This window comes from Corythoichthys intestinalis, chromosome 10, assembly GCF_030265065.1.
Source record: "Corythoichthys intestinalis isolate RoL2023-P3 chromosome 10, ASM3026506v1, whole genome shotgun sequence".
Classification (NCBI taxonomy): Eukaryota; Metazoa; Chordata; class Actinopteri; order Syngnathiformes; family Syngnathidae; genus Corythoichthys; species Corythoichthys intestinalis.
The window spans coordinates 23,696,322-23,718,338 of record NC_080404.1 but is presented as its reverse complement, the minus strand read 5'-3'; the positions used below and the strand labels follow the sequence as shown (position 1 = coordinate 23,718,338).

At 40.5% G+C, this 22,017-nt stretch overlaps 2 protein-coding genes across 4 annotated transcripts in view; one reads left to right on the top strand and one right to left on the bottom strand.

Annotated features, from left to right (window-relative positions):
- efemp1 (EGF containing fibulin extracellular matrix protein 1) overlaps nucleotides 1-2,539 on the top strand; it is a 47,468-nt gene extending 44,929 nt beyond the window's left edge. For both annotated transcript variants that reach the window (XM_057849116.1, XM_057849117.1), the window contains one exon: nucleotides 1,959-2,539. In XM_057849116.1, coding sequence (XP_057705099.1) covers nucleotides 1,959-2,120 — 162 coding nt within the window. In that variant the 3' untranslated portion in view covers nucleotides 2,121-2,539. The remainder of the gene's footprint in view (nucleotides 1-1,958) is intronic.
- Nucleotides 2,540-9,512: 6,973 nt separating this feature from the next.
- Nucleotides 9,513-21,064, bottom strand: LOC130923291 (tubulin polymerization-promoting protein family member 3-like). 2 transcript variants are annotated; one of them, XM_057848893.1, is made up of 4 exons: nucleotides 21,015-21,064; nucleotides 15,504-15,711; nucleotides 15,258-15,411; nucleotides 9,513-9,964 (listed from the first exon to the last, which is right to left on the bottom strand). In XM_057848893.1, the coding sequence occupies exons 2-4, from the start codon at nucleotides 15,689-15,691 to the stop codon at nucleotides 9,773-9,775; spliced, it is 534 nt and encodes a 177-aa protein (XP_057704876.1). In that variant the 5' UTR covers nucleotides 15,692-15,711; nucleotides 21,015-21,064; the 3' UTR covers nucleotides 9,513-9,772. The 2 variants fall into 2 exon arrangements, with proteins under 2 accessions (XP_057704876.1, XP_057704877.1); XM_057848894.1 differs by lacking the exon at nucleotides 21,015-21,064 and adding an exon at nucleotides 19,731-19,798.
- Nucleotides 21,065-22,017: the final 953 nt, after the last annotated feature.

The following is a 22,017-nucleotide window of genomic DNA, read 5'->3' as shown; positions in this document are numbered from 1 at the left end:
ATTCCACATTCTGTCTCTCATGGTTGAGGTTTACCCATGATGACAATTACAGGCCTTTCTAATATTTTCAAGTGGGAGAACTTGCACAATTAGTGGTTGACTAAATACTTATTTGCCCCACTGTAGTTCTATATGCATGTGATATCTAGGCGTAGATCGTAGGCTGTCGGCTACAGTACGGAAATATTGGAGCCACCTAGCTACAGCGTCACAACAAACACTTTTCCGTGTCTCTGACTTTTCTCGCGTCATTCAGCCAACGTAACTAGAGCTGAAACGAATACTCAAGCAACTCGAGGAACTCGAGTTTGAAAACTGATCCGAATAATTTTATTCACCTCGCGGAATCGTTTAATTTTGCTCTAAGCATCACGTTTTGCCCGGACTACTTTTTATTGCAGGACAACGCGCTGATGTCACGTGCATAGAGGAAGAAGCAATAAAAAAAAAATTGCAGCCGACAGCCGCTACAAACCACACCGATGTTGCTAAAAACTAGCCCGCATGATGCTTCGTAGAGCATGCTACGGTGGTAGCAGGTAGCGTCTGAATTGTCTTATAGATATCAGGTGTATGTTGAACTAGATGCGAAATGACAGAGTCAGCCGCGTTAGTTAACAGCCGCCATCTTAAAGCAGTAGACCTCTCAGCGCTAATAAATATGATTAACGATACTGTCACTCGCTCACGTAACGTTAGACCTGCGGAGGCTAGGTTTCTATTCATTTTGACCACTGTCAATGCGTTGCTAACGTGTCTTACATACAGGTTTTATTTAATCTGTGAAAACATAGCGCTGTAGAGTGATGAGGGTGTAAAATAAAAACTTAATCATGCTAACTGTCAATTTTAGCTCAGTAGTCATTGCTACATAAAACACCAAGTAGCACTGGTCCCTAATGTGTTCCAATACAGCAGGTACCATACTGTAACGTTGACGAAGAGTCACCCGCTTCGTTAGGTTTCAATTATTTATATTTTGGGAACTTGTGGAACAACCAACACACGACTGCTGTCTGCGCAGCCGACGCACGCGCACCTGCTAGAAGGACAACAACAACAACAGGAAGGCACGTTTCTCGCTCTCCCGCACCTCCCTCACCTCCGCAAGTCACGCGGTGCATTCAGGAACGCGTGCAAATATCCCCGCCATATTATAACCTGATATGTTAAAATACATTTATTTTGAACACTGCAAAAACTTAAAATCCTATCAGGACTTACAGTTTAGATTAACTTAAAACTTAACTAGAACTTAAAAATAGCTTGACACAAATGGAAATTCAATTGGGAAAAACACAACTTTTAAGTGATGAGATTTATCACTTATTACGCTCATTACGCTTGATCAATTTATCAAGCGTAATGGCATTTTTAGGTAAGAAATGTATATATATATACACATACATGTATATATATATATATATATATATATATATATATATATATATATATATATATATATATATATATATATATATATATATTAGGGCTGTCAAAATTATCGCGTTAACGGGCGGTAATTAATTTTTAAAATTAATCACGTTAAAATATTTAATGCAATTAACGCAGATGCCCCGCTGCAGCCCGATAGCTGCAGCCCTAAACGTAACGCATAGTAACGCACATTGTCTCGTTGCCGAAATGGTGACAAAATCTGAAGGGAGGAAAAAAAACGTAATGCACGAAAAACGTACAGATTTTGAACGTATGGCGTACACATTTAAAAATCAGTGCTCACTTGTACAAATTACGCCGAAACCGTACAACTTGACAGGTATGCGTTTAATTGCCATTGACTGCAATAGACGTCCAACCCATTTGAAGGGGGATGGTTGGCGGCAAACAAACATCCCTCCCAGCCGAAACGGATTGGACGTTTATCAATATTGTGATATAAAATGACCATTGAAATGTTGGTATTTTTCCAGTATTCTCACTAACTCTGTTTTCCGCAGCGTTCCAGCAACGTTAACGCCATGCTGGTCCTGACCAAACCCCTGACGGGCCCCCGGGAGTACGTGGTGGACCTGGAGATGATCACGCACCACCTGACCATGAACTACCACTCCAGCTCTCTGCTGAGGCTCACCATCATCGTCGGGGCATACGCCTTCTGAACGCCAAGTCGCGTAGCCCGCGCGTGACAAACTGTACATTTGCCGTACGCTACGTTAGCATAGGAAAGACACGCGGTGATAACAAAAGGACGAAAAATGTGCTAATATTGAGAAAGCGTCGCCAAAATGTCATAAATCACTTCTAATGTTTCATTGCGACGCATGCGTGAAATTGTGTGTGAAAAATGCCTAAACATCAAAGAAAATGTTTTTTTTTAGCTAAGCCCTGAAATTTAACTTCGAATTGCAGTATTAACTTGATCAAACGAGTTAGTTTTTTTAAAAAATGGTTCATTCGTCCCAATCGTCCATGCTTTCCATATATTGTTTATATATTTTTTGGGGTCTCATATTTAAAATATATTTTTTTGAAATACGTATCTTGTACTCAGAAGAGAAAAGTTATATTGTGGAATAAAATATTTTCAAGAAAGTTGTGAAATGCTCCTGTTTGGAATACTGCGCCAAAAGGCGAAACTCGAGATTTACCAGTCGATGTACGTTCCTACCCTCACGAGCTATTGGTCGTGACCGAAAGAATAAGATCCTGGATACAAGCGGCCGAAATGAGTTTCCTCCGCAGGGCGTCCGGGCTCTCCTTTAGAGATGGGGTGAGAAGCTCGGTCATCTGGGATATATCGCAATACTTGGTATCCCAAAAGGTTATCAATAGGGGTGCACGATATCCATTTTTTGAAACCGATATCGATAACTTCCTGCTCCTCAAAGCCGATACCGATATCGATAACCGATAATAAATATATACTGCCCGACAGCCAGCTAAGAATGAATGCACTTCCATAAACCCCAAGGGTTGGTCTTTTCTTGCTTTTATGGGAAGACACTGATCTTAATATTGTGAAAATACAACAGAAAAATACACATATTCAATACTCAATATACAACAAACTGCAGGAAACACGAAGGGATTATGGGGGGACAGAAGAAAAGAAATACAAAAGAAGAAAGAGAAGAAACACATACACAAACAAAACAAGAAACACATTGAACAACTAGACTAGTTACTAATATGCTGGTGCTATCGTCAGCGAGATGTATTTCAGGTTTACACCATGTGGGGGCCTATTGGCCAGTGAAAGAGGGGGATGGGGGTGGGGGTGTCTATAAGCCTATAAGCCAAGTGATTGAAAGGGGTAGAGTGTACACAAATCAGTTCTGTGATCTAGAACCCAGTAATCGTGTGAATCTCTTATGAGTGTAAGCCTGTTGGCGACCAACTCTATGCCGCCGCATCGCCAATCCTGGCCCCGGGACCCCCAACCCGAGCATGCCCTACCGCATCCAGCAGCACGCAAGCCCCACCGGGCGCGTGACAGCAATGCAGACGGCCCCAACCCAGCCAGCCCGGGGAGGGAGGGCGGGCGGGGGGCCGGGGGGCGGGGGGCCAAGCGCAGCCCATCCCTCCTCCCGCAGCCCAGCAAAGGAGCCCCCCCCCCCCCCCCCCGGTACCCAGGGTGGTCCCCCGGGCCACCCGCGCACCCATCAACCGGCCTTCAGGGATGGCCGGAGGGGACGCATCACCAACCCCACGCCTACCCCCACCCCCGCCCGCCCACCCGGGCCACGAGCTGCAGCCCCCCAACCGGCACAGCACGCCACAGGACCCCCAGCGGCCCACCAAGCCCCAGGCAAGGCAGGGTCCCCCCACCGGTGCAGGCGACACCCCGCTGATACACCGGTGCCCAGCCAGCGACCCGCGACGGAGCGCAGGGCGGATGCCCAGCCAGAGAAGAGAGGGGGAGGCGGAGGCAGGAGAACGCCCAGGAACAGCCACGGGGCGATGCAAGATCGGAGCCCCGACCCCCCAACCCACTCTCGCGGCCGGCAGCCCAGCCACACCAACTTTTAAGCAGCCTTATTTGCATTATATAATGAGTTCAGTTACATAAGTAATTTATGTTGTCTTCCCATATGTTGTAAGGATAGAACTGACCCTACCATTATTAAGTGAATTACAGTACTTTAATTACTTTCAGACTTACATTGACCCCTTTTCACTTGCTGAATGTGCCAGTCCATTTTTTCCGACGACTTGACCCCCCACACATACACACACTCATTCACCGACCCCTTCGAAGGCGAGGGATATTATATTTTTTTTCTGACAACAGCAGCCACTTTAAGTAATGTAAAAATGTCAATGTTGTGGAGGTGGGGCACACACCACAAATTTCGCTACTGAAAGTGCGACCTGCATCAGAGTTCGCATAGCATTAATCTGTGCGAATTTCTCAAACTCGAGGAGGAAGCTGCTTTGAGAGAAATATCTTCCTGGATGTTTTCATTGATAACGTTAATTAAAATGTAAGAAATGTGGTGAACCGAGGTTTATTCCCTTCTCCCCAGTTTTCATTTTTATTTTATTTATGTGGTCTTAAAGCAGCCCAAAGGAGCTTTCATATTTTTGTCGAGCCTGGCTGTGCTTGTGGACAAAAACAGTAGTGTTACATGAAGGAAGGCTCCATTTCTATTTATTTTTGTTATTCCCTGACAAAGAAGTTTTTTTGTCATATTGATTTTATTTAGACAATTTTAAGTGGTATTAAGACAAATGTTGTTGTTTTTTTGCATTCCTGGATAGTTGAGATGATTAACAAGTTTTGTGTACGTAATAGAATTTGTGTTCAAATATTTTAATCTAAATTTGCTAATAAAATCCAGACATTTATTCTGGAAGTTTTCAAAATTAGGTTTATATTGGTGGGAAATGTAGCCCAGATCCCCGTTCACCCAATCTATTTGGTTTTATTATTGTCCCGTCCCAAGTAAAAAGTGTACATCCAGGTTATATTGTTCCTACCAATATTGAGACCAAACCTACACCCCTAGTGCAATTAGAGACACTCAAGTAGAGAAACTCGGGTGTTATGATTAGCGATCAGGCAGCATGGAATAGGACGCCAACATATCCACACTCACAAGGGTTTCACACAAATACTGGGTTCTACACAAAAACGTTCATTCGCTGCCACCCTCCCAGTTCAAATAAATTGACGTCAATTAGGGATAAACTTGCAGTAGAAGGATGAAAATAGCTTGTTTTTCTGTTCATTAGTTGTTTTGTAGAATATCCTAGAATGATTTCCTGACCAATGAGTGGGTGGGGAGAGGGAAGTCTGGGCTTCCCGGCTAAAGCTGCTGACCCCGCGACCTGACCCCGGATTAAGCGGCAGATAATGGTTGGATGGATGGAATACATGCCAACGCAATACAACTTCATGCGTATGACCAAGCAATCATGGCAAGGATGAATTACTTGACGAGTGCCAATGCAATAGTTAAAGATGTTTTCAAACAATGTTGGTTTTTAAATTTTTATCTCAGTCTTTTGGACAAAAATACTTATTAATTTCAGAAAGCGTTGGTCTTTTTTTAGTTGATGAAAATGCACACCTTGTTTTAGTCAACGCTTACTCAAAATGTTTTTGACTGTCAAATTCAGAAGTTTTTGACCAAAAATAAGGTTTCCAACAATTTCAAATGAACATTGTGAGACGAGCACATATTGTAGCATCTACTAGGACAATGCCACCTTGATGGTGATAATCAGTGTTGTCACAGATTACTTGAAAAAGTAATTTAATTACCAATTACGCCTCGAAAAAGTAGCTAATTACTTTACTGATTACTAACTAAGATACTTTAAAAGTAATTTATCGGTTACTTTTTACAAATTTTTCTCCCTTTGCCGCATCAACATAAGAATGACAACAGAAATCTTCCAATTAGCTGAGGTTTAGTCGATGGAGTTGATTTCAACCACCATTGACTTGCGCTAGCTAGGCCACAACAGAGCCATGAAAGTAACAAATAACTGACAAACGGCATGGAATTTGTTGAAATCAACTCCACCGACTACTTAAATCCCACAAACTCGAAGATTAAGCCTAATGTCAAAAATTCTGAATTTCGGGTTAGGGTTTAGAGCAAGGGTCGGGAACCTTTTTGGCTGAGAGAGCCATGAACACCACATATTTTTTAATGTAATTTCGTTAGAGCCATACAATTTTTAAACCTTAAAAATACAAGTAATGTGTGCATTTTGTGTAATTTCAACACTTTTAAAGTATAATAAATCTCAGAATTATTTTTAATAACATAGTTATGCTGTTGCTATCCAATGATGAGTATTTCTTACCATTAATGCAACTTCTGGTGCTGTATGGTTTTTCCGATGGCTTTGTAGTCTGTTTCATGCAGGGGTTGAGAAACTTATGCACGGAGCACCATCAGTGCACACCGAAACAAGTTTATCGGTAGATTTTTTTTCTTTAGATTTTTTTCTTTACCAAACTCAGTGAAGGACTTGAATAAATCCTCCCCTCTTGTTGTCTCTTTCATAGTCAGAACTTTGCAATCACGCTGAACTGGGATAAATTGCTTACGTCTGTTGACTCATCCAAAGCGAGAAAAAAACGGTGTCGCATTAATGTCTTCATGTCCTGCTGAAAAGTACGATACTCCTAGTCTTTTTTTTCGTTTTGCCATCTTCTCAAAAGGGTTCCTAAAATTAGATGACAACGCAGAAAATGAAACTGAAAGCGATTACTGATCTCACACGCACATAGGCTGCGATGCCTATGCGATTGATGGATAGATGGACACAACAACATGTATGTTTGCCACTTTCCCACTAAAATGACTGCAAACCGGCTTTCTAGACACCGGTTGTAGTATATGGACTACGTGTCCCATGATCACCCTGGGCTCACGCAGCCAATGGCATAGGACTTGGGGGGATCTAACGTAGAACATCTAGTTTGCTAGTGCGAAGTGTGGGAGTGTAGTCGGAGCATTAAAAAAGTTAACATACGTAGCAAAAGTCACGTCTGCTCATTACTGCACAACACCAGCGTATGACCGCAGATCATCGCCGTTCCGCGCAATGCGCAAAGGAGTATAACGAAACTCTTTTAAAATAATTAAAGATTCATCTGCGAGCCAGATGCAGCCGTCAAAAGAGGCAGATCTGACTCGCGAGCCATAGGTTCCCGACCCCTGGTTTAGAGGTTAGGGTTAACAGCATATCAGTGCCAATGTAAAACAATGCAAATTGACTGCACAATAATCAACAACACACAAATGAATTGCACAGTGCAATAAAAACAAAGGTGGGGGCGGGCGCAATTGCGCGTGTACAGTCCTGAAGTCGGCGTACACAAACGCGGTCAATTTGGCCGCACAACGTGGCGGCCACTGAGCACTATACACTCAATCTGACTTACAACACATTCCAAAGATGCTCCCCAAGATTAGGAGTGTGCCATCTTCGGCAACCCACAATTCGATTACGATTCAGGGTGCTACCGATTGATTTTTGAACGATGATCACGGTATTGACGATTATCACGATTATCGATGCATCGTACATTACTGATTAATAAAGTAGTCTAACAAATTTATATCCATTATTTAAAATATCCTTGATTAAACAGAAACGATGGAAACATGCCCATACAACAAAAAACTGCCCTTAAGCTGCTTTTTAATTTATTTATTTTTTGCAAGAAAGTGCAAAAACATTCACCATTTTAAAGGGAGTACTTATTTCTGTAATAATACAATAAAATTTACACTGGTGGAATGAATTCCACATTTTCCGGACACAAAGTGTCTTTAGATATAAGACTTCTTTTAACCAATATACTTTGTTTTCACAGTTACCTCCCTTGTGTAACTCTTGGAGTGACAGGTGGAAATCACAACTGCTCTTGATCACTTTTAACTTGTGACGTTTATTGCCGAGCACATAAAATAGTCTGGCAGCCTCCAACATAGCCACATACACACTCATTACAGCGCACTTTCTTCTCTCCCTGTACGCCCACGCGCACACACGCCTGTCGGCTCCCAGGCAGCACTTGCAACAACAGATTTACGTACTATTTCGCATGTTTGTAGTGTTACTGCTGTACTTAACTGGTTTTACTTTCTGCATATGAAATACTTCAGCGAATTAGCTAATTAGCTTAGCGCTCGGCGCTAACTCTTAACATCTCAAAAACAACAACAATACTGGACTGTCTCAGGAAATTAGAATACACAATATTCTAATTTTTTGAGACAGTCCTGTGTATATATACAGGACTGTCTCAGGAAATTAGAATACACAATATTCTAATTTCCTGAGACAGTCAGGAAATTAGAATATTGTGTATTCTAATTTCCTGAGACAGTCCTGTATATATACACAGGACTGTCTCAGGAAATTAGAATACACAATATTCTAATTTCCTGAGACAGTCAGGAAATTAGAATATTGTGTATTCTAATTTCCTGAGACAGTCCTGTATATATACACAGGACTGTCTCAAAAAATTAGAATATTGTGTATTCTAATTTTCTGAGACAGTCCAGTAAAGGCCAAACAGTACAAGAGGGTTCGTGCTCTCACCTCTTATAGACGCACACAGGTCTTAGCACATTTTTCAATTGAAATGCCTTAAAACTACTGCTGGACATCTGAAAGACAAGGTGCAACGAACAATTTCTCTTCCCGAACTATCTCTCTTCCCCTCTCGCTCTAAAAAATAACTTGCGCACAAAAGCGCGACCATCGGGTCGCTCTTGTTCCTGCCTGCCTGCCTGCCTGCCTGTCTCATACACAAATTCATTTTCCAGTCTTTTAAAAAGGAGTAAATCTCTCTCCCAGTAACCAGGAGCATCTATCATAACGTTGTGCATGCGTCCGTTAACGGTGCCCGTGCGGCAGACGTGTCTTGAATTTTGTTCCGCTACATGCGGCTGTCATAAAGTTATGAGGGAAAATCATCGTTTTTTTTTTTACCTTTATGAATCGTAATCGAATCGTCACGTGTTGAATCGCGATGCATGTAATAATCGATTTTTTTGGCACTCCTCTACCCAAAGATGTTAAACGAACACGTCACCGAATGGCATAAATGTGCAACAAGACTATGATGAAAACAATGCTCATACAGTAAACAGTAAAGCTATCGGTGGAACCCTCCAGAATGAAGGAAAAATACTCATGTACATTAATGGACGCACACAGATCAACATTCCCTCAAACATCTCAATAGATGGCTGCACTTGGCTCGAATGTGCACCCACACTGACACATCCCAAAACTCGAGACCAAAACAGGAAGTAACTGTAAGCGGTTACTATGGAAACAAACTCATAGTGCGAACCTTTCTTACATTTTCAATTCAAAATGCTCTTCGTACATGACTACAATATTCTTCATTCTACATACATTATGAGGCAATAACAAAAGAGTGAAGCACAGAAACTAAGGAAACTAACTTTAATCAGATTACTGGTTTGGAAAAATGAACGCATTAGATGTTACTGAAAGAAAGTATTCAGATTACATAACACATTAGTGAGAACCCTGGTGATAATAAACACGCAGCAAGGAAACAGTACAAATAAATTAAACCCCTTTGGACGCCACCCACTGTATGTTAGAAAAAACAAGAACAAAAACAACGGTGTTTTCAAAAAAACGTGGCATCGGTACAGTATGGGGATCAGCTAACACCACATAGCCAGCCAGCCACTAATTACCACACACAGAAATATTTAATGAAGTCAGATGACAGGAACTAAAACACAACACACGTATACTGTATAATAAAAAGCAGAGGTCAAAGTTGAAGGGCGCTTCATTTTCCGCTCGTTTTATCATCGAATGTTCCTTCGTTCTTGTAAGCGGCGACATATCCCGTGTTGTTGACAATGTCCTCGCGTCCCTCGCGGCCTCGTCCTCGGCCACTCACATCAAAGCGTTCCTTGTGCGAGCCCGTGTACAAAGACGTGTCTGTCAGGCGGTCCACCGCGCCAGATCTCACCGATTTCTGTCAAAAACAACACACAAACATACTCACGCGCCATATTTGGGGGGAAATGACCAGAATATTAGGGCCATGCAAAGTAAGGGGGAAAAAATCGGCCTACAAATGAAGTTGTCATATTACGAGCTTCAAATCACGATGAGAATAACTTTGTAATATTGCGTAACTTTACGTCATACGAGAAAAAAAATTACACAACTATGTCATTACGTTATGTGAAAAAGTCTTACAAGTTGTCAAGTCGTAATGTTACCTCACTTTGTCATGAGAAAAGAGTCGCACGTAATATCGCGTACAGTGATCCCTCGTTTTTCTAAGTTTAAAAAAAAAAAAAGTTTTTTAAGCACTTCAAATGAAGTAATTACAAGTTTTAAATATGTTATTGTCCCATTGAATTATTATTTTTTAAACAATAAAGTATAAAAATGCTTGTCTTCATTAAATGCTTCATTGAGTGAGTCCATTCAAATCCGCTCAAGCGGCTCACTAACACACAATGAGTTTCGACAGTACTGTTTAACAAGTTAAATGATGATTGACGCATGCGATGCATTTGAAGTTTGTGACTCTGGGAACATGAAACACAAACATCTGTCAATCATTTTTAACTTTAATAAGCAACTCCAGTAAGGCTGCAGCTATCGATTATTTTAGTAGTCGATTTATCGATGAACTGGTTAGTTCGAATAATCGAGTAATCGGATAAGGAACATAATTTAAAAAAAAAAAAAACTTAGCTGAGCCTCAAACTGTGTAGAAAATAAAGAAATAAATAAGAATCTAGGTACAACAATTGGCTAACTTGCATAGTAAAAGTCCGCTAGCCTAAATGCTATAAAATACCGTATTGGCCCGAATATAAGACGGCCCTCATTATAAGACGACCCCCTCATTTTCAAGACTCAAGTTTGAAAAAAGACTTTTTGAACACCAAATTAATTTTTATACAGAAAATAATTACAGTACATCCGAAACAAATGATTATAACAATATATTTGAGAGAAAAAGTCTAACTATAACTGTAGTCTTGAAACAAATCTGAATAAGGACAAACATTGCAATAAAATAATGCGAACTGGTTAAACTAGCTGAGTAGCTGAGATCTGTCATGACAGAACATCACTTCAATGATATCTGGCCCCATCTAGCGTCGTGAATGGGGAGAGTAGCTGAGATCTGTCATGACAGCATCGCTTCAATGATATCTGTGCGCCATCTAACATTGTGAATGGATATAATGTCTAGACCACGAATAGAAGACGACCCCCTCTTTTTCAGTCCTATTTCAATACAAAAAACACCGTCTTATATTCGGGCCAATACGGTACTAATGTTTTTTTTTAGTTTATACAATGTTCTAAACAAATGGTTCAGACACATATTCCTACAAAAATTGGCTAAATATACCTTTAAACTAAATTACGAATGCATGAACAAAAACATTAGCTCAAACAAAAACTCAGCTTATGTTGGTCTTAACAGGGAGCAAATGGATTCAGCCATGTGAATGAGGCAGACTATAGGGCAGTGTATCCACCCAAATCAATAAAACTAAAGGCAAACACTTACTAAACAAACCATTACAACACCACTTTAGTTAAACGAATACTCGAAGCAGCAAAATTTAATTCGAATGTTAATGAAAATTCCAACCGAATGCTCGAGTTAATCGATTAATGGTTGCAGCACTAAACTCCAGTGCACTGCCTGAGCAACAGAGAGCGGGTGGGGGGGGTTGGGGGGAGCTGAGAGTGAGACTACACGATCGGCTTTGGACAGCTCATCTGTATTTTTTATTTTAATTGAAAAAAAAAATGGTGGACTGAGGGCGCAAAGTTTGAAGCGCGAAGTAGCGAGGGATCACTGTAGTATTACGAGAAACTAATCCTAATATTACGGGATTAAAGTCGTCATATGATGTCATTTCATGTTATATCAAGAGAAAAAAAAAGATATTAGGGAACTTCAGCACGGCTAAACGGTCGTATTACGATATACTTATTTTAGGTAGTACTGTGCCGCCTCCGTTAAAATGAATGAACATTGAGTCATGTCGGGAAAATATTTCCAGCCTGTTTTTTGAGTAAATTGTATTTTAAAAGTTATTTTTTACTAAACTAGTGATTAGTGCTGCAACTACACATTACCGATTACAGATTTCAAGGTATACCGTGGTATGAAAACGTCAAGGTTTCAATATCGCAAAAATTTGCTGTCATACCGTCCCTCTGGTTTTAGCTTTTTATGTCCCAAAAATGCTTGGAAATCCCTCGCTTGCCGCTGCAAGGCTTCAGCTGTACGACAAGATGGCTGGAACTTTTTTCCCCATTGAAGAAAACAAAATCGCTGGTACTGGAATACTTCGGCAACAGAAAAGTTACAGACAACCGCTGATTAGAGGAGGGCCAACCAACATGTTAGCGGAGGGTGGCTTTCTGTCGGTTTTCAATCACCTCCTGTTGATTTTGGGCGTTTTTTGTTGGTTTTTTTAAATATCAAAAAGAATTACATTTTTGTGGGTGCTGCATGTGCCCGATTTACTTTCTGCTGATTTCGCTCACTTTCTGTTGATTCGCAGTCACTTTCTGATTATTTTGGGTGACTTAGGGCACTTTCACGTGGACATGTGGCGATTACCAGCTTCAAGGTATACCGTGGTATGACAACGTCACGGTTTCAAAACCGCAAAAAAAATTCCATCATACTGTCCCTACGGAATTAGCTATTTTTTATGTCCCAAAAATGCAGGGAGAAATCCCTAGCTTGCAGCTGCAAGGCTAAACCCTTCTTCACCGGTTGTTGCTCAGTGTCAGTGAGTCAGCTGTGCAACACGATGGCTGGAGTAAGTGAAACTCCTGAACTTTTTCTCCCATAAGAGAAAACAAAATCGCTGGTATGGGCTATTCATATGGGTGTGGGTATTCGGCTACAGAAAAGTTACGGACGGCCGCGGCTTAGAGGAGGAGGGCCAACCAACATGTCAAACAGGCTTGCAGGGGGGTGGCTGCCCAGGAGGCAATACCTCCAATATGATTTTGCAATCATACAAAATTAAAGGTTAGTAAACACTGTCATGAACGTTTCCCACCAGCAACGAGAGTTAACTCCAGCGTGTTTAGTGTGTCTAGCGGTGATAAAACGTGGTGTTTCCGTCAACTGTCTGTGTTGAGAAATAGTGTGTGTATAATGTAAACATGATACAAGTCATACGCACGTGCTTTTTATGGAAATTCAATTAGTTTTGTTCTGATGGTAATAATGTTGAGCTGTGTCTGTGGGTTTAGGCTCACCAAAAGGACTGCATTTATATGAATTTTATAAAGAATATACATATATTAGGGCTGTCAAACGATTAAAATTTTCAATCGAGTTAATCACAGCTTAAAAATTAATTAATCGTAATTAATCGCAATTAATCGCAATTCAAACCATCTCTAAAATATGCCATATTTTTCTGTAAATTATTGTTGGAATAGAACGATAAGACAAGACTGATATATACCCTCAACATACTGTACATAAGTACTGTATTTGTTTATTATAATATTAAATCCACAAGACGGCATTAACATTAACATTCTTTCTGTGAAAGGGATCCACGGATAGAAAGATCCGTAATTCTTAAAAGACAAATGTGAGTACAGGTTAGGGTTAGGGTTATTGTTACTAAATATTGCCATCTAGTGTATTTGTTGAGCTAAACTTAATGTTTCAATAGAGTATTATTTTGCATAGCTATTTTGACTGGGAATGCCAGATCTCTTTGCATTAAGCACTTTTCTTTTTGTGAACATTATTTTATTTTTGAGCGATAGGTATATTATTTTTGTTGTGCTTTCACTAAATGATACTGTAGCGACTTAAATGTTCTTAACTGCCCAAATGCATGATGGGAATTTGAGCAATCATGAGTCACAGTGGTTGCTGCAAATGCTATATCTTCTCTGCGTTGAGTACAATACATGGTGTTAAGAAAAAGATCATCTCCAGTTATTCTTCCCCATGTCGCTTGCCACAATAGTTATGGCAGTTGTGGAAGAGATGCTACCACTTATTTCATTAAATAGCGGGGCTCCAATAAATGCCTGCGCTACCAATTCGCCCAACTTGGTAATTGGCGGTGCTAAGGACCGGCGATTCATGTTGGCTTGGTTCGTCTGATTTCCTCCTGAGGAGGACTGCGGCGTACATATAGACACCGAGAGGCGTTGGATGGCTTTTTGTGGGTACAAAACAAAAAGCATATGGGGGACGCAGCACTTGAGCCTGCGCTAACTGCGCACTCTCTCTACTCTCTCGCTCCCTCTTTCGCTCGACCACTTTCTTCCTCACTGCTCAATCTGACAATGCCGGTCATATTGAAAATAACAGCAGCACCCGTTGTGTCCACTCCTCTTGCTTGTCTCTGACCTTAGCTCTCAATATACTTCAAACGGCGCCATTGTAGTCTGTTCGCGGCAAAGCTTGAGTGGGTCGTTCCGCGCATGCGTTAATTGCGTTAAATATTGTAACGTGATTAATTTTTTAAAAATTTGTTGTTTTTAATCCAGATATCTCAAAGTAACACATTTTAGAGCTGTAATTGCAATACCGTGATATATTGGCTTCAGGTAATTGTACCGTCAGAACATCATACCAGCACATACGTAGCTGCAACGATTAATCGATTAACTCGAGTAATTCGATCAGAAAAAAGCTTCGAATCATATTTTACTGCTTTGAGTATTTGTTTAATTAGAGTGGCATTGTAATGGTTTGTTTTGAAAGTGTTTCCATTTAGTTTTATTGATTTGAGTGGATACACTTCCCTCATCTGGCAACAGTAAATATGACAACTCATTTAATGTGACTGAATCCAGTTGCTCCCTGTCAAGACCAACATAAGGTAAGCTTTTGTTTGAGTTAATATGTTTTTTATGCATTTGTAATTCAGTTTATAGGTATATTTAGCTGTCTGTATTTGGGAATATGTGTTTGAACAATTTGTTAAGCGCATTGTAAAAAACCGTTAGCATGTCATAGCATTTAAGCTAGCAAACTTTTGCTATGTAAGTTAGCCAGTTGTTCCTTTGTTGTACTTGGATCCTTATTTATTTATTTTTTTCAATACCGTTTGATGCTAAGCCCAGGTATTGTAATTTAACAATTTGTTTTTGGAGTCGTATTATTCTAAATTCTATTTTTTGACATTTTCTATTTCAAACGTGTATTTAACAAAATATTTTTTTTTCGCTGATATTTTTGAAGTGGAAAATCAGTTTTGTAAAATGTGTCCTGCGCTGTTGGGATTTCTGACCGTGACCCCGGATTTGCTGGGCTCTCCGGCCTCGGTCAACTTGTAGATGGCCGCGATGGCATCCTCCCGACTTTTCCCCTTGAACCTCTTGGGCGCCAATTCGTGCAAAGCTTGCAGGAACTCATCAAAGGTGATCACGCGAGCTGTCCTCTGCCTACGTAAAGATGTGCAAGGGATTGAACTTTCGCCACGTGGTAAAATACCAATCGAGGTACGTACGCAAAACTACGGCGGCGGCGTCCTCACTTGACTTTGGAAAAGACGATATCAACGTCAGTTCCGCTAACGTTCTTGCCGTCGATGATCTTGCAGTCCTTGCAGAGTTTGGCCCAGTTCTTGCCGTTCATTTCCTTGCCGCTGGCCATCGTGTCTCCGTACACCGCGAAGCGACTGAACGCCTTCAGCAGCGAATCTTTACTGGTGCTTTCCGCCATTGCTCGGCCTGCGACAAACCCTAAGACCAGAAGATTTCTTGTGGGCATTTACAGGTCACTTCTGGTTCATTTTAGGGCATTTACAGGTCATTTTCCTTTGAGTTTGAGTCACTTTCTATACATTTGGGAACATTCTTGAGTTCTCAGTAACCCAAAATCAACAGAAAGTGACCCATAAATGCCTCAAAAGGCAAAGGTGCCTGGCAATGACTGCCACTGATGGCCATAGACATCCAATCAATTTGAAGTGGGTGGGTGGCAGCGAATGAACGAATGTTCATTCGCTGCCACTCTCCCACTTCAAATAGATTGGACATCGACTAGTGATAAACTCATGAATCGTATTGTATCGTAAGGTATCCAGAGGTTCCCGCCCCTAATCCAGATACGATATGTATTGCAGCATAGACTTCATAATGGTATTGAAGGAGATGGTACCGTTTCACATAGGCACCATCTAACTGTTTGCATTATTCTAACAGACGTAATCAGGGATGAAAGTGGGCCGGAACGCACCATCGTATTTCTTGGCGGAACGCCGTTCCGGCATACGGTGCTTTGATCCCGAAAATATGACAGCAACTGTCAAAACCCAATGTTTAAAAAAAAAAAAAAAAAAATGCCACACTGCCACACACGCATCTCCAATAAGAACAATCTACTAATGTCAGATTTACATACACAAGTGTTAACAATACAAGCCTAATAATGAGCTTGCTTAGCGTCATCCGTTTTCACTGATTTTTATTATTCATTTATTCTACGTAGTTCTCCCCAGCGTCTCTCTCTATCTGACAAGTCGCATTGCCTGTAGCCCTTTTCACACATATTACCAGGGAATTTCCCGTATAAGGTAACGCAGGATTTACTCTCGTCATTGCTTTCGTGGATGAAAAGATTCCGAGAATGAAGCCGGTTGGACGCTTTCACAGACTTGACCTGTGTTGCCCACTGGCACTCTGCGTGGAAGGCTGCTGGGCGATTTTATAACCTGGACATTACGTCATTTTTGGTCAGCATTGTCACAATGTTGGTCAAATCCTGTCGTGTTTTGTTCCGGAGGGAGCGTTCCCCGACGTGTAACTGCAACCAATTTAAAGTCATCAAGAGGTAAAATCGGGCCTAAAAAAATCCAGCCCGACCCGACCCGGGTCCGCTGGTATTAATGCCCGACCCGCCCGAGCCCGATCAATTAACTTGATTTGCAGGCCCGAAAACCCCCCAAAATATTATGTTTTATTTGTAGGCCCGAGCCCGGAAAAAAAAAGAAATTTTATATTTTATTTGTAGGCCCAAGCCCGAGAAAAAAACCCCCTCAAAATTCTATGTATTATTTGTGAGGAGAGGGAAGGGATGCTCCAGTCAGACCTAGACAGATCACTGCTTGCTGCTTGGAAAAACGGACTGGTTGCGTTTTGCGTGATCACATTTGGTGACAATGCCTGCGCATTAAAGCCTGTCTTTTGTAACGAATTCTCAGTTGGCAGAAAAAACCCGCAACTTTTCTTAATGTTTAAATAGTCTAAATATTTTTATGATCATTTTAAATGCATTTGCACAATGAAATAACGCTGGAAAAGTTTGTAAAATGTAAATAAACATGCGGTTTTGCATCGCAGAGGAGAAAGGGTAAAAAGAGGGCGCATGGCACGCTCTGGCTCTGCAATGACCATACAGCGCCTTGTCTTTTTTATCCTAATTATTTATTTGATAAGTATTCCTTTGTTTAACATCCATACATCGTTTTGGTATACGTACAGTATATACAGTGCCTTGCAAAAGTATTCGGCCCCCTTGAACCTTGCAACCTTTCGCCACATTTCAGGCTTCAAATATAGATATAAAATTTTAATTTTTTGTCAAGAATCAACAAGTGGGACACAATCGTGAAGTGGAACAAAATTTATTGGATAATTTAAACTTTTTTAACAAATAAAAAACTGAAAAGTGGGGCGTGCAATATTATTCGGCCTCCTTGCGTTAATACTTTGTAGCGCCACGTTTTGCTCCAATTACAGCTGCAAGTCGCTTGGGGTATGTTTCTATCAGTTTTGCACATCGAGAGACTGACATTCTTGCCCAGTCTTCCTTGCAAAACAGCTCGAGCTCAGTGAGGTTGGATGGAGAGTGTTTGTGAACAGCAGTCTTCAGCTCTTTCCACAGATTCTCGATTGGATTCAGGTCTGGACTTTGACTTGGCCATTCTAACACCTGGATACGTTTATTTTTGAACCATTCCATTGTAGATTTGGCTTTATGTTTTGGATCATTGTCCTGTTGGAAGATAAATCTCCGTCCCAGTCTCAGGTCTTGTGCAGATACCAACAGGTTTTCTTCCAGAATGTTCCTGTATTTGGCTGCATCCATCTTCCCGTCAATTTTAACCATCTTCCCTGTCCCTGCTGAAGAAAAGCAGGCCCAAACCATGATGCTGCCATCACCATGTTTGACAGTGGGGATGGTGTGTTCAGGGTGATGAGCTGTATTGCTTTTACGCCAAACATATCGTTTTGCATTGTGGCCAAAAAGTTCAATTTTGGTTTCATCTGACCAGAGCACCTTCTTCCACATGTTTGGTGTGTCTCCCAGGTGGCTTGTGGCAAACTTTAAACGAGACTTTTTATGGATATCTTTGAGAAATGGCTTTCTTCTTGCCACTCTTCCATAAAGGCCAGATTTTTGCAGTGTACGACTGATTGTTGTCCTATGGACAGACTCTCCCACCTCAGCTGTAGATCTCTGCAGTTCATCCAGAGTGATCATGGGCCTCTTGGCTGCATCTCTGATCAGTTTTCTCCTTGTTTGAGAAGAAAGTTTGGAAGGACGGCCGGGTCTTGGTAGATTTGCAGTGGTCTGATGCTCCTTCCATTTCAATATGATGGCTTGCACAGTGCTCCTTGAGATGTTTAAAGCTTGGGAAATCTTTTTGTATCCAAATCCAACTTTAAACTTCTCCACAACAGTATCTCGGACCTGCCTGGTGTGTTCCTTGGTTTTCATAATGCTCTCTGCACTTTAAACAGAACCCTGAGACTATCACAGCGCAGGTGCATTTATACGGAGACTTGATTACACACAGGTGGATTCTATTTATCATCATCGGTCATTTAGGACAACATTGGATCATTCAGAGATCCTCACTGAACTTCTGGAGTGAGTTTGCTGCACTGAAAGTAAAGGGGCCAAATAATATTGCACGCCCCACTTTTCAGTTTTTTATTTGTTAAAAAAGTTTAAATTATCCAATAAATGTTGTTCCACTTTACGATTGTGTCCCACTTGTTGTTGATTCTTGACAAAAAAATTAAATTTCATATCTTTATGTTTGAAGCCTGAAATGTGGCGAAAGGTTGCAAGATTCAAGGGGGCCGAATACTTTTGCAAGGTACTGTAAATATATATTTATTTAAAAAATTTAGCGAGAACCCCGACCCGAACGTAATGATTGACATTTTAATTTCGTTATGTTTTCAGTTTAATTTAGCCATTTCCAGCTTGCCATGTTTGTAGCCCTGCTTTCACACACACCAGGAGAAAACCAACGCAGGCATGGTGAGAACATGCAAACTCCACACTGGAAGGCCGGAGCCCGGGATTGAACCCTTGGTATCAGAACTGTGAGGGGAACGTGCTAACCACTGTGAAACCTGTTCTGTTTTATTGTGTGTTATATTTATGACTGTGCCAAAAGTTCTTGCATTTTGGTGGTTTTAGGAGGTTTAAGCCCCCCCCCCACACACACACACACACAAAACAAAACAAAACAAAAAAGGGCTCTGTGGCGAACTTTATGTTAGGGAGTTCCGGCAAGAAATTCTAGCCACTTTCACCCCTGCACGTAATATAATCAATCAGGGAATAGTATCATTTCTCATATTTACTGTAGGACTGTTTGTATTACTCTAAGACACCCAATATAAAATAAATAGCGCTTATACCATAGTTTAATGAAAAGAAGCAGAATATAGGGCATAAAACATACACAATGCCATCTTATCACAGAAGCCCAACGTGTGGGTCATGAGCAAGATTGACGCACCAACTCTCGCAATCAGTTCTCCCGGGCACTCCAGGACAAAGAGCAGGACGTTCTGTCCTAAAACAAGTAGCGCCAGATATCCAACTGATAACACAACGGAATTATTGTGAATATATGCTTAAATCCCAGAATTCTTTATAGATATGGACGTAAAACAGTCTCGATTCTTGGTTAAAAGCAAAAAAAAAAAAAAAAAACGGGCAGTTACTGTAGCATTTATTTCAAGTAAATATATCGAATGTGCTGCTAGTCTTTAAGCCACTGTGGCATTGCCTTATCACAACGGAGAGCAACACAAAGATCATCACTATTGACGTGTCACTTCGTCATTCTTTGCGCGACGCCTTATCGGAGGGAGCCGAGCTTCGTTTAGTAATAGCCGAAGACGGCACACGCTCATGTCGGATTTAAGATTGGACTTACTTGCGATTGGATTTAACTACGAAAGCTGAACTGCATACAAACAGGAAGGATTGTCTCAGGAGTGATTTGTTCGAAGAGTCAAGGTAAATACTATAATTTTTTGTACCATGCATGCGTGATTGAAGCATCTTTTCGCAGGAATTTTCTTCTCTGTGTGCACATGGAGGCGGGTAATTTTCGTAACTGACTAGCCTCATAGTTTACTTTTAACCAAGAATCAAGACTTTTACGTTCATATCTATGAAGAATTTGGGGATTTAAGCATTTATTCACAAGAATTTTCACCAGAAAAGCTCCGTTTACACCAGGCGGCCGCTAGCCTCATTTGCTAACATAGTAGCATGGTACTTCGTCAATATACGTAAAATAAACGCTAACTGTACGGTTTCTTTGCTTTTAACCAAGAATCGAGACTGTTTTACGTCCATATCTATGAAGAAATTGGGGATTTAAGCATTTATTTACAAGAATTTTTGCCAGAAAAGCTCCTTTTACGCCAGGCGACCGCTAGCCTCATTCGCTAACATAGTAGCATGGTACTTTGTCAATATTCATAAAATAAACCCTAACTGTACGGTTTCTTTGCTTTTAACCAAGAATCGAGACTGTTTTACGTCCATATCTATGAAGAAATCGGGGATTTAAGCATTTAGTCACAAGAATTTTCGCCAGAAAAGCTCCGTTTACGCCAGGCGGCCGCTAGCCTCATCCGCTAACATAGTAGCATGGTACTTCGTCAATATACGTAAAATAAACGCTAACTGTACGGTTTCTTTGCTTTTAACCAAAAATCGAGACTGTTTTACATCTATATCTATGAAGAATTCGGGGATTTAAGCATTTATTCACATGAATTTTCACCAGAAAAGCTCCTTTTACGCCAGGCGGCCGCTAGCCTCGTTCGTTAACAGTATATAGTGGATAATAATAAAGGGATGTTCTATTCTATAATAAGTTGTGATTGTATATAGAATTTATTAATTATGTATTTACATATTATATATGATTGATTCTGCATGTTTTCCTCAAGTATTAAGTTTCTGATGTTAAATTGAGTGATTTATTAGCTGTTGAAAACTTGCAGTAAGTAAAAAAAAAAATTAAGTGGCTATTTTGCTCAAAAACGTATATGTTAAATATTGCTATTGATCCTGAAAACATAGGTGATTATCTCTGCATTTGGTGATTTTTGTGCATCCAGTGTAAAATCTGAGACTTTTATAGCAATTTTAAGTTGTGTTATACTTGCTACTACTATAGCACAATTCGATTCGATTCGCTTACGATTCAGGGTGCTACGATTCGATTATTGAACGATGATCACTGTATCGACGATGATCACGGTTATCACGATTATCGATGCATCGTACATTACTAATTAATAAAGTAGCCAAACAAATTTATGTCCATTATTTAAAATATCCAAACGATTTAACAGGAGTGATGGAAACATGACTATACAACAAAAAGCTGCCCTTAAGCTGCTTTTTTATTTATTTATTTATTTTTTACAAGAAAGTGCAAAAACATTAACCTTTTTAAAGGGAGTACATATTTCTCTCAACAATACAATAATGTTTACACAGGTGGAATGAATTCCACATTTTCTGGAAACAAAGTGTCTTTTAACCAATATATTTATTTTCACAGATTTCTGTACTATTTCGCATGGTTGTAGTGTTACCGCTTTACTTAATCATAGTTTTACACGTTCTGCATATGAAATACACGTTAGCGAATATTAATTAGCTTAGTGCTCGGCGCTAACTATTAACATCTCAAAAACAACAACAATAAAGGCTAAACTGTGCAAGAGGGTTCGTGTACTCAACTCTTACAGACGCACACGGGTCTTAGCAACACA